General features: G+C 52.1%; 1 protein-coding gene across 4 annotated transcripts in view; it reads right to left on the bottom strand.

The window, feature by feature from the left end:
* Usp20 (ubiquitin specific peptidase 20) overlaps positions 1–12127 on the bottom strand; it is a 33768-nt gene extending 21641 nt beyond the window's left edge. Inside the window, exons 1-5 of one of the 4 annotated variants that reach the window (XM_059260009.1) lie at positions 12044–12127; positions 4865–4944; positions 2443–2489; positions 1764–1861; positions 499–552 (exon numbers count right to left, since the gene is read on the bottom strand). In XM_059260009.1, the coding sequence (XP_059115992.1) occupies positions 499–552; positions 1764–1844 (135 nt within the window). In that variant the 5' untranslated portion in view covers positions 1845–1861; positions 2443–2489; positions 4865–4944; positions 12044–12127. Of the gene's footprint in view, positions 1–498; positions 553–1763; positions 1862–2442; positions 2490–4864; positions 4945–5353; positions 5527–7574; positions 8479–8679; positions 8914–12043 lie in introns of those variants that run through there. The other 3 variants (XM_059260008.1, XM_059260010.1, XM_059260007.1) reach the window with 3 other exon arrangements.
* Positions 12128–12261: the final 134 nt, after the last annotated feature.

The following is a 12261-nucleotide window of genomic DNA, read 5'->3' as shown; positions in this document are numbered from 1 at the left end:
GTCCATGTAGTCCAGGCTATCCTGAAATTTGCTATGTAGACCAGGCTATGCCACCACACCTCTCCACTTCCATTCTTTCTGATGACGGCATTCATGGCACTAAGGGACGCCCTGGATGCTAGTGAGGGCTGCATACCACCTTAACCCTTGACAACCCTTCACAGCATCTGGTTATTCCACGCTGTCCCCACTGGAGGGCCTGCAGACAGCGTGACTGCCCGTAGTTCACACACAGGGAGGGAAGTGAGGCCCTGGAGACACTGCTCCTGCCAGGAGGCTCAGGCCCCAGCCAAGACTCCACACAGGCAGAGTTTGCAGAGACAGGCCCACCTGGCTCAGAGTCTTCCCCACTTTCTTTCCTCACTCTTCAAGGCTGCCTGAGTAGCCATCCCAGGGACTACCCCTGGGGCCTGAACCTGCAGTAGTACCCACTGGGGCTAGGTACTCCCAGGCCAGAGTCCAGACTGAGCCCACCCGTGGACCATGAGGGTTCTTTACCTGGAGGCAGGCCCATAGGTTAGGTCCAGCAACACCACAGGACTGGCAGGTTCCCTGAGGGAGGGAGGGAGGAGAGAAAGGTGTAAGTGGCTGAGGCCGTGAAGCACAGGGCATCCTCTCCATCGGCTGCCACTCACACAGCCCAAAGGCCTTGGCTTCAGAGCCCTTTCTCAACCTACCATCATACAGGGGCCTGTGGGCACTGTGTCTGAGCGAGTTTTTTAAATCACATGTTTGTAAAGGTATTTCAAGTCAAGTCAGTTAAACCTTAAGTGGCCAGCAGACTCCTCACACTGACCCCCACCCCAAGTTCTTCTGTGACGTCAGCTGAGGGGCGGGACTCCAGCCCTGCCTGAAGGCAGTCTCGGTTTCCATTAGCAGCATTCCAGCAGGCCAGCTCAGCAGTCCCTGGATGTCTGCACTGGACTCACTGTCAGTGCCCTCTTTCGTCCTTGTCCCTCAGAGGCTTTTAACGCTACTGGCTTATTCTGGAATTTTCTGATATCCAGAGAGACGCTCAAGACGGCTTGGTCTTTCTGCCAGACCCAGCCAATCCTCTCCCACTCCTCTTCTTCCTCCCTATACTAACTTCTGCCTCCTTTGAAGAAAACCTTGTGGTCTGCTCACTTTTTTTGTTTTGTTTTGAGACAAGGTCTCACTATGTAGCTGTGGCTGGCCTGGAACTCAGAGATCCATCTGCCTCTGCTTCCCCAGTGCTAGGGTTAAAGTCGTGCCACCAAACCTAACAACCCAGGGCCTTGCTTGCACTCCAGCATGGGGCCACATCCTCAGTCCTTGCAGGCTTTTTACAGAATTTCACTTCAACACCTAGAAGACAATGACTCCCTGTCACTCAGGGAGGAAGCTCCTCTTCCTCCTGCTGGCATCCCAAGCAAGCTAGGGGCTACATCTGTAAGAAGGGATGGGAGGCTAGGGTGTGGCTCAGCAGTTCTGTACTTGCCCAGAGTGCAGAAGAAAAACAAGAACCACCTCTGTACGCTCATGCCTGCCTTATGAAGGCTGTGCACCCAGCCAGTGGAAATGGATGGAGCCATTAGTGACTCTCAGGGGGTTGATCTAAACTGATTAATGGCAACAGGACCCAGCGCCGGAAGAAAGCTCCCAAGCAGATGCCAGCAGGGCCATTAGACACAGAAGGCTTTGCAGAGCTGGGGGCAGGGCAACACTGCCCTGCCTCACAAAGGTCCCCCCAAGCATATGGCAGCCCAAGGCTGGGCCCCAGTTCCTGAGGACTGTTCCTCTACCTTAGACTTAAACAGCAAGTCCTCTTTGGTCACCTCCCCTATGGAGTCCAGGTGAGGGCAGATGTCTCTGGCGTCTCCCATTCTGACCCAGGCTTCCCTGTAAGGAGATACAGCAGGTTAGCAGCAGCCCCTGTTGACGATACCACAGGGAATGAGAGGATTGAGCATCCCAGCTCAATCTCATACCAGCCGGTAAGCCAGCAGGCTGCTTCGCCTCCCTGGGCCTCCCTCTCCTAGTCTGAGAAGAGGGCAGCTGTCTCACTAGGTTGGTATGAGGGTCCACAGAGCTAGTGTCAGAGTAGGGCTGGCACATGGCTTGACAGACAGCATTTTGGACAATGCTCACTGGTGGGGAGACACCAGAGTCCTGCCGATCCCCCAGGAACTGCACACTACCCTGTCCAGACCCATAGGAGCTGTAGGTGATTTAGGAAGAGGTCACATTCATGTCCGTGATCTCCTGCACCAAGTGGGCAGGCAGAGGAATGGCTGCTTTCAGAACTGCCTTCTCTGACCAGGCAGGGCCGTCCTCTAAGGAGCCCAGGGGAGGCTGAGTGCCTGAAGTGGCAGTCTCTGTGGAGAAGCTCAATTGGAGGTCACATCAGAGGCAGACAAGTGGCCCTGCCTTCAGGAGCACCCGAGGACAGGGAGAGTGGCTGAGCACTGGCAGAAGACTCACCAGGAAGCAGGATGGAAGAGGTCGCCAAAGCGTCAACAGCAGCGTATCTGGGTGACAGATGTCATGGAGTAGAAAAGTTAGCTTTGCTGCTGTGGTAAGTGACACACTCACAGGAAAAGCAAACTCAGACACTAAAAGTACTAGGGCAGAATAGCTAGGTCCCTTCATTCGTGACAGACATCCCTCCTGATGTTCATCTGAAAACCACTCCTCTTTAATCAGAAAAAGAAAAAGGAAATCTGTCTGGAAAAACCAATGCTTTCCTACCAGATGGGGGCACACTCTGACCATCCAGGCTATAGTCTGGTCACAAGGCAGAGGAGCTACACTAGGCAGGCTGGGGGAGGGCACATAGGATATCCTGGCATGCTTTTGCAAAATCCTGGTAATCCGATCATTTTAAAAGGAGACACCAGGTCTGTAGTGGTCATGTCTATAATCTCAGCACCTGAGAGGTAGCAGGACAATCACAAGTTAAAGGCTGGGGCTGGAGAGACGGCTCAGCAGTTAAGAGCACTGGCTGCTCTTCCTGAGGACCTGGGTTTGCTTTCCAGCAACCACATGGTCTGTGGCTCACAACCATCTTTAACTCCAGAGGGTCAGACACCCTTTTCTGCCCACTGCAGGAACAAGGAGAGCAAATGGTGCATACACATATATGCTGACAACACAATCACACACACACGCACGCACGCACGCACGCACGCACGCACGCACGAACGCACGCACGCACGCAAAATAAAATAACTAAAAAAAAAAGTTCAATATCACCCTCTGCTACACAGAAAGTTGGAGACTAGCCTTGGGTATATGAGATCTTTAAAAAGATCTTTAAAAAAAATCAAAACAAAGCCAGGCTTAGTGGCATGCCTTTAATCCCAACACTCCGGAGGCAGAGGCTCATCTCTGTGAGGTGAGGACTAGCCTGGTCTACATACTGAGTTCCAGGACAGCCAGGGCTACATGGAGAGACCCTGTCTCAAAAGAGAGAGAGAGAGAGAGAGAGAGAGAGAGAGAGAGAGAGAGAGGAAAGGGAGAAAGAATTCAAAATAAATAACAATTAAAAAAGAAAAAACAAAAAACCCGCTTTAGGGTCAGGCAGTGGAGGTGCACAACTTTAACCCCAGCACTCAGGAGGCAGAGGCAGGTGGATCTCTGTGAGTTCGAGGCCAGTCTGGGCTACAGTTCAAGTTCCAAGACAGGCTCCAAAGCTACACAGAGAAACCCTGTCTCGAAAAAACAAACAATAAAAAAGCCTGTTTCCATGCTTTAATACTTCAGTAGGATCAGTCTAGGAGCCTGACAGCTGATTCTGGCTCAACTACTATCAGGAAAGGTTCAAGCCGGGCGGTGGTGGCGCACGCCTTTAATCCCAGCACTAGGGAGGCAGAGGCAGGCGGATCTCTGAGTTTGAGACCAGCCTGGGCTACAGAGTGAGTTCCAGGAAAGGCACAAAGCCATACACAGAGAAACTCTGTCTCAAAAAACAAAACAAAACAAAAGAAAGGTTCAAATCAACCACAGGTGTGGGTAGAGTGTGGCGTGCCCTTATCAACAGCCAGGGCTGCACTCTCCCAAAGCCAAAGGTAGACACAGTGCATTCCCTCTCCACCCCAGGGTCAGGTCAGCCAGGCAGAACATGAGACACTGTGCTGACAGTGCCGGCCACTCGGCTGGACACAGTCCTGTACCAGCCCAAAAAAGCCTCCCTGTTGTTTCCGTGGCTGTCACGGCCCCGGTAGCACAGACCAGGATAGTTCCTTCCCATCTCACATCTCACCGAGGGCCATCCCAGAGCAAGGGCCAAAAGGTGGTCAATAGGCTTCAGGCCTCTCTCACTCGCTCACTTGTGAGTGCTCTCTTTCTCTCTAAAATGTGTTAGCCTGGTCTATAGAGCGAGATCCAGGATGGGCACCAAAACTACACAGAGAAACCCTGTCTCGAAAAACCAAAATAAATACATACATACATACATACATAAAATAAAATGTGTTAATTTTTATTTATGTGTGTGTGTCCAACAGCATGTGTGTGGAGGTCAGAGGACAACTATGGGAGTCAGTTCTCTCCTTGCACTATGTGGGTCCCCAGGGTTGGCACTCAGATTGGGAGCCTTTGGACGCAAGCACCTTGACCTTCAGAACCATCTTGCTGGCCCTTGTTCTCTAAATTAAAAACAAACAAAAAAATCAAATAAAGGCGAAGCTTTGCCATGCATTCCACACTCCCCACTTCACTTTTATCCTGAGCATCCTGGGACTGGTGTGACTTCATCCCGCATCTGCCTCAAAGGCAAATGCCCAGCGCAAGAGCCATGTATCAGCAAAAGCGACATGTGAGTATAATCCCATGGTCTTCTAGGACAGCCAGCTCCCCTGTCAGTATTTGAGGGGTACACCTTAGAGGAGGAGGTGGGACCTACCTGAGTCAAAGGCACATGCAGGAGGAGGCCAGCATGCACATTCTCTGTTGACAGTGACCGGCTGCTGAGGAGGTGTGCACCTGGGGGTAAACAAAACAGAATCTACTTTAAAATTTCTCTTAGTTGGGCTGGAGAAATGGCTCAGTGATTAAGAGCATTGGCTGTTCTTCCAGAGGTCCTGAGTTCAATTCCCAGCAACCACATGGTGGCTCACAACCATCTGTAATGAGATGTCATTCCCTCTTCTGGTGTGCATGAAGACAGGTCACTCATATACAAAAAATAAATATCTTAAAATTTTTCTCTTGGTTGAAAACATCCCACACCGCCTGGGGGAGGCCACACACAGTGGGCTGTCTGGGGCTTCCACAGGCTTTGCGTTCCTCATGGACGGTGACAGCCTGCTTCCAGGATGGGCATAGAACTGGCAGGAGCTCTGGACAACAAGGCCTGGCCCCTCCACCCATGCCACCGAGTCCCTCACATCACCTTTTGAGCCTTTCCAAAGCCCTGAGCTGCTCTGAACCCCCAAGTCTTCAGCCACCGGGGGCTACACCACCACTAGGTTGATCAGAGTTGCCGCAGCCCCTGCTTCCTAAGTGGGCGCAGTCTCCCGGATGTGGAGTTCAAAGAGGGAGGGGCAGTTAGAAGGTAACTTCTCAAATGGCCACATGACAACAACAGGGTTCAAAGTTCTAAATTCCAAACCTACTTGCAGCCAGGTTGGGTGATCTGTTCAGAGGCCGAGTGCCTGCTGGCACAGGCCCAGAGCTATTTGGGGCAGAGGTGGGGTTTTAGTGTCTCTGTCACATGTGCCAGCATTCCAGAGGGATGTGCTGAGGAAGAAGGAGTCTAGTTATGATCTTGGTGCCCACAACAGAATGACAATGACAGGCCCATTTTTCCCCCCACACAAAGTCTCACTATATAGCCCAGGCTGGCCTAGATTTCACTGTATAGCCCAGGCTGGCTTCAGACTGGTGATATTCCTGCCCTTGGGCCTGGGACTGCAGACAAGCATCCACACACCCAGTGTCAGGCATACTTTTAATTCACAAGAGCAAATGGAGTCCAGTTCCCACAACTTGAGAAAAAAAAAAAAAAAAAAAAAAAAAAAAGCCCCACGGCTAAAGTCTCAGAATCGTCAAAACCTAATCCTCCCAGGAGGAAACAGGCGGTGTGCCATTGAGTTTGTCCATGGTCAAGCACCTGGCTGGTTGGATGGCAGTCAGCTTTGCAAACAACTGGTATTGGTCCACACAGAACCTGATTTTAAATCTTTCCAAATGAGCAGACATAAATAGCTGGACTTTCTGGGTCACATCGAGGTTTCTTAGGACCCCACAAGACAACCCTGGCTCACTGCATCAGTTGCTAGTGCCTGTTGTATGTTGCTATGGTATTTGGTTCTGAAGCATGAGCATACCATCCACAGTTTCACACAAGGCAGTTTAAATGAGAGTGCAACCCCACGTGTAATGGCACACACTTATCACCTCAGCACTCAGGCTGCTGGGGCGGGAGGATTTTGAGTTCCAGATTTGCCTGGGCTACAGAGAAGGGCCTTTTCTAAAACAACAAACCCAACTAAGAGGGCTGGGGACATGGCTTAGTTGGCACAGTGCTTGCCTGGCACGTATAAAGCCCTGGGTTTGAGTCTCAGCACTGCGTAAACTGGGCACAGTTGGCGCATCCCTTTAATCCCAGCCCTTGGGAAGCAGAGGCAGGTGGATCTCTGTAAATTCAAGGCTAGCCTGGTCTACAGAGCAAGTTCCAGGCCAGCCAAGGATACACAGCAAGACCCTGTTTGTTTCAAAAATAAATAAATAAATTAAAACAAAAGAAAAAGAGAGGGGGAGCTGAAGATATGGCTCAGCCATTAAGAAGAACACTTACTTTTTCAGAGGGCCTCAGTTCAGTTTCCAACACTCACAATGGCGGTTCACAGCCACCCATTCATTACTCTAGCTCCAGGGAAATACCACACCTACTTCTCCAAGAGTGTCCACACCAGACATGTGCGCACATGCACACACACAAATGAATAAATAAATAAAAACAAAAACAATAAGCCAGGTGCAGTGGCACATGCCTTTAATCCCTCAGGGTGGGGGCGGACAGAGGTAGGTGAAATCTCTCAACTGAAGGCCAGTTTGGTCTACAGAAATGAATTCTAGCCAGTCAGGATACATAGTGAGACCTTGTCTCCAAACAAAAAACTAATCAAAAGAAACCTTTTTAAAACACTTTAATTCCAGCACTCAGAGGCAGAGGCAGGCGAATCTGAGTTTGAGACCAGCCTGGTCTACAGAGTGAGTTTCAGGACAGCCAGTGCTACACAGGGAAACCCTGTCTCAAAAAAACCAAGCCGGGCGGTGGTGGCGCACGCCTTTAATCCCAGCACTCGGGAGGTAGAGCCAGGTGGATCTCTGTGAGTTCCAGGCCAGCCTGGACTACCAAGTGAGTCCCAGGAAAGAAAGGCACAAAGCTACACAGAGAAACCCTGTCTCGAGAAAGAAAAAAAAAAAAAAAAAAAAAAAGAACGAAAAAGCCACAGAGAAAGGGGACGGGAAACTGAGGAAGGGAGGGAAAGGGTGGCCCTCTTCTCTTTAAATTAAGGGTGGTGGTGGTGGTGGTGGTGGAATTACTGAACAGTTAGCAAGCTAGCATACGGACTAGACATTAGACAATAGTATTTTTAAGAATTTACCTGGGAGTGTGGGTGAGGGTGCACATTGTGCTTGTGTGTGTGGAAGCCAGTGACCAAGCTTGGGTGTCCCCTTCTCTGGAGCTGTCCACCTTGTTTCTTGAGACAGGGTCCCTCACAGAACCTGCAGCTCATTGATTAAGCTAGACTAGCTGGCCACTGAACCCCACAGATCTCCTCATCTTTTCCCTCCAGTGCCGGGATTACAGACATATACCACATACCCAGATTTTTCACATGATGACTGAACTCAGGTCCTCATGCTGGCTAGGAAAGCACTATGCTGACTGAGCACCTCCCCACCACTGATAACCACTGAACTGTCCCACCCCACCCCAAAATTCCTACATGTATTTGGAGGTAAGGACTTGGGAGAAATAAGTGAAAATCAGGTCTCTGTGGTGGCCCTGACGGGACTCAAGCACAAAGAAGCAATGGAGGCCGTCACACAGAAGGCCAAAGAGTCCAATGAGAAGGTGCTGTCTGAAACCTAAACCCGTCCAGAACTTGAGACCACTAATTGGTATTGCTTAAGCAGCCCCTCCTGTGGCCCGTTGTCACAGCATCCTTGGAGAATGGTTGTTATAAAGGTTTTCCAGAACATCGTTCTCTGGCTGTGCACGATGATAACCTCCCTTATTCTCTGACGACTGCTTGAGATACGTGGGCACAAAAGGCCAGACTGCCTGGGCTTACTTTCCCATGAATCAGCAACAGTGACATTATGAAACGCAGATATGGAAAATAAAGGGGAAAGCCAGTAATCGGTGACGGCAGAATGAGGCTGATCGGACTACTCAAGCAACCCTCTCTGGCAGGAATGGCAGCTTCGCTTCCGACAGAAGAGCAAAGCCTGAGGTCACACAGTGAGGAATGGACACAGCCGGAAGGGTGTGCCAGCAGGCCCCTAATAAAGGCTGAAAGGGAAGACCTGTTAAAGCCCACGGTGCTGGGTACGGGTCCCCTGAAGAGCAGCTGGTCCTACTGGGCAACCGTCCTCAGGGACCCACTAGACTACACCCCCATGTCTTGGAGCTGGAGAGTAAGGACGGAGGCAAAGAGCCCACCTCTCCTGCCCTGTGAGACCTGAGACCTTAAGAGTCTGCACCTGCAAGGACAGCCTCTGGCACCTTCCCAGGGAGCTGGCAATGGAGGAAGCCCCACCCTCAGGGGCCGGGTGGAGGCGGGGCCTAGAAGAGGCAGCGCGACTGCGCACTCCCTCCGAAGGCCTGGCAGCTTCAGGTGCCCGTTACTCATCACTTTCCCCAGAGCTTCTGGTAATATTCCTCCAACTCCCAGGGAGTCGCTGGTCCTTTGGGATCTGAAGGTGGCACTGCCGGGCCTCCGCCCACACAGGTTCCTACAACTATCACATAGATCCTCTCACTAGCCAACCACAGCCCCTTCCCCGCACACCACACTCCTCGCGGACACATGCACCTTCCTTTTCCAGACACTGCCCACCTCCCCACCCCAGTCTTACTTCCCTAAGTCCCCCATCCCTTTGACTCTTCACCTAGAGCCATGTGGCACCCCACCCCCTGCCTGGAACTAGGCCAGCTTCTCTCACCTCAGGGTCTCCCTGCCCACCACGGACCGACCCTACCTTAGGAGCTCTGCTAACAGCTGCAAGTCTTGAACTTTCCCAAGAATAACTTCGCAGGACCCTCACACTGCCCAGGGAGGCCAGGATGCAACCCACCCATCACCAAAGGTGGGGAATGTGAGCCTTGGAGTACAGGAATAACTGGCTGAGCCCCAGAGCTCCGGAGCCCCAGAGGCAGGACCCAAACCTGGGGGACCTGCCCTGCAGCCAGTGCTCTAAATGAACTGTGGCTTCCAACATCCCCAGTGTACCAGCCAGCAGGGCACAGGGACAAATTTCACCTCCAAGCTCCAGCTACGACTACACAGCAAGGCCTTGTTTTGTTTTTAGAGAAAAAGAAAAAATCGTGCCAGCCTGGGAAAGCCCCAAACCTACGCCTTTCCTTTTCATTGACTCCTAAAAGCTGCCAGCAGAGGGGTGCAGGTTCAGGCCCTGATCTACACTTCTTGAAGCTGTGTGGAGCAGTGAACTGCTCTCTGGAGGATGGCTCAGGAGAGGGTGGGAAGGAAGGCTTCCGTTGGAGCTAGGAGGTAGCCTGGCTAGCCTGAAACTTACATGGTAGACCAGGCTGGCCTCAAACTCAGAGACCCACCTGCCTCTGCCTCCCAAGTGCTAGGATTAAAAACCTGCCCCATCATGCCTGGATTTTTTTTTTTTTAATGATTTTTTAATGGTGAGATAGTCAAATTTAGCCTAGACTCAGGCTGGCTAGTCTAAAATTCTCTATATAGCTGAGTATGACCCTGAACTTCTGACCCTACCAAGGGTTGGGCCTACAGGCATGAAACCGTATGCCAGGTTCACGCAATGCTGGAGATTGAACCCAAGGTTCATCATGCATGCTAGGCAAGAACTCTACCAGCTGAGCCACATACTCTGTCCTTCAAACAAGAATTATTTTTCTTTTTTTCTCTCTCTCTCTCTCTCTCTCTCTCTCTCTCTCTCTCTCTCTCTCTCTCTCTCTCTTCTCAAGACAGAACTTCTCTGTGCAGCCCTGGCTGTCCTAGAACTTGCTCTGTAGACCAGGCTGGCCTCAAATTCACTCTGCCTGCCTCTACCTCCTGAGCACTGAGATTAAAAGTGTATGCCACTGCTGCCTCCACCACCTGGCTCAAATAAGCATTTCTTGCATGCTTACAATGGCAGGGGCAATCCAGATGTGAATGCTCCTTGGGCATCCATCTAGCTTTAGAGAAACCAGCACCTATTCCCAACTCCCAAGCCAAACTAAAACCAGAGACTCATCTTGGAACTAGAAGAGGAAAACCCCTTACTTTCCTAAAGGATCCCTCTGTGAAGCAGTCTCACTTTCAAGAACCTGACTCAGGGGCTGCTGTCTCTCCACCCAAGCACCTTAGGTCAAATTCCCGGCTGTCAGGCTCTAATCAGTACTTGTGTTACAAGAATCAACTCCATCTGCCACAGCCCAGGAAGTGGATGCCACCTGGCATTCTGGCTTCAAGAAGGAGGGTAGGAGAGGGGCAACAGCTTTGCATCTAATGTCTCTCTCTGTATTGTCAAATGAGGACTGTCTGGAAATGTTCCTGACTTTGACTCTTTCCTTGAAGGTACCAGAGTGGCCCAGTACCCTAGGGGCTATAGGGCAGGGCACGCATGGCCAGGCAGGGGAATCAAGAACCACCTCTGAGCCTCGAGAGTTGTACACACAAGTCCCTGGGTTCCTGCAGCAGTTCCCAAGGAGTCTCTTTTTCAGCCAACAAAGACAATCCAATGAGTGCCACATACATCTGAGGATGGCTGAAACAGTCTGGCGGGCGGTGTCAAGACTCTGACACTTAATGCCTTTTCGATCAAAGCCAAAAGGCTGTTTCAAGACATCCCAGTCTTTTCTTTGTCCTAGTGTAAAGAGAATGGCAACCTTTGAGAAAATTGTTCTGGGGAAAAGCCAAGGCATGGCAGACTTGCCTCCCTGCTTTAGAATAGTCTTCCAGAAAAAGTCTCCATCAGCCCCTCCCCCAGCCCATGAGCTGGACCGCCAGATGCCATAGCAGCAGCAAAGACCCATGGAGGCCCGCTGTCCCTGATGCAATTCGCGCAGCCGACACCACTATGCCCCCGCCCCATTTCCCAGCTGTGTAACTTGAAGCACCGGTTACTTGTGTAAGCCTCAGCCTTTTCTAACTTCCTCAGTTGGAAGGCAGACTCAACTGCGTTTACTTCGTAGGGTTAGACGGGAGACTTCTCGGGGAGAATGCTTAGCCCAGTGCCTGCCACAGTTAAGTATCCAGTAAAAAGTGCTTTGCTCCAGAGGAAACCAGTAATTAGGGAGTCCCTAAAAGTCCCAGGTGAGCCATTACGCATGCATTTATCTATCTCTTAAGTGTTTATGGACACCTTTGAAAGCTAACTACCCTCGCAACATCTTGGGGGTGGAAGGTGTGTAGGGTAGAGCGGCAGTCCTCCAGGCCAAAGGAGACACCCCAAGCTCTCGAAGGGCAGTCCCCGGCCTCACACCCTTGGAGCGGCCTCCGAACGTCAGTGGCACCCCTCCTAGGGACCAGTGGCTGCAGCCCACCCTGGTACTGGCAGTTGGCACCGGGACTGATAATCACCCCCGCCCAGCGCTCAGTGTTTCTCCGTGAGGAATAAATTTGCACGTCTGGGCCCGGAGCCCGAGTGGCCTCGCGCTGGCCTTCGGAGCGACATGCGGCCTGCTTGGGAGAAGGGCCGTGGGGTCTTGGCGCGGACACAGAAGCCGGTCGATGGGATGGTGGGCGGCGGGGACCTCTCCCCATGTCGCGGCTGCCCCGCAAATCTAGGCCTCCCCCGTTCGCAGCGGCGGCGCGATCGTCCCTGCTCTAGCGGCCCAGCCCACGACATCAGGCAGCAGCCGTCCGGAACTCACCTGCCGTCGCAACCGCGCCGCCTGTCAGTCAAGCGCGCCCACCGCGACGCCGCGCAGAGTCTTGTGGCTCTGCCTGCCGCGCCCCGCCTCCTCACTGTCAGCCGTCCAATCGGAAGAGCCTATGCCATGGAAGGGGGCGGGGTCACACGGCGCTGCCTACTAGGAGGCGGGCCCGTGCGTGCTGGGGGCGTGGCCGTATGAGTGTTGAGTGCCCATGC

This window comes from Peromyscus eremicus, chromosome 4 (assembly GCF_949786415.1).
Source record: "Peromyscus eremicus chromosome 4, PerEre_H2_v1, whole genome shotgun sequence".
Classification (NCBI taxonomy): Eukaryota; Metazoa; Chordata; class Mammalia; order Rodentia; family Cricetidae; genus Peromyscus; species Peromyscus eremicus.
This window is presented reverse-complemented; position numbering and strand designations above follow the sequence as displayed.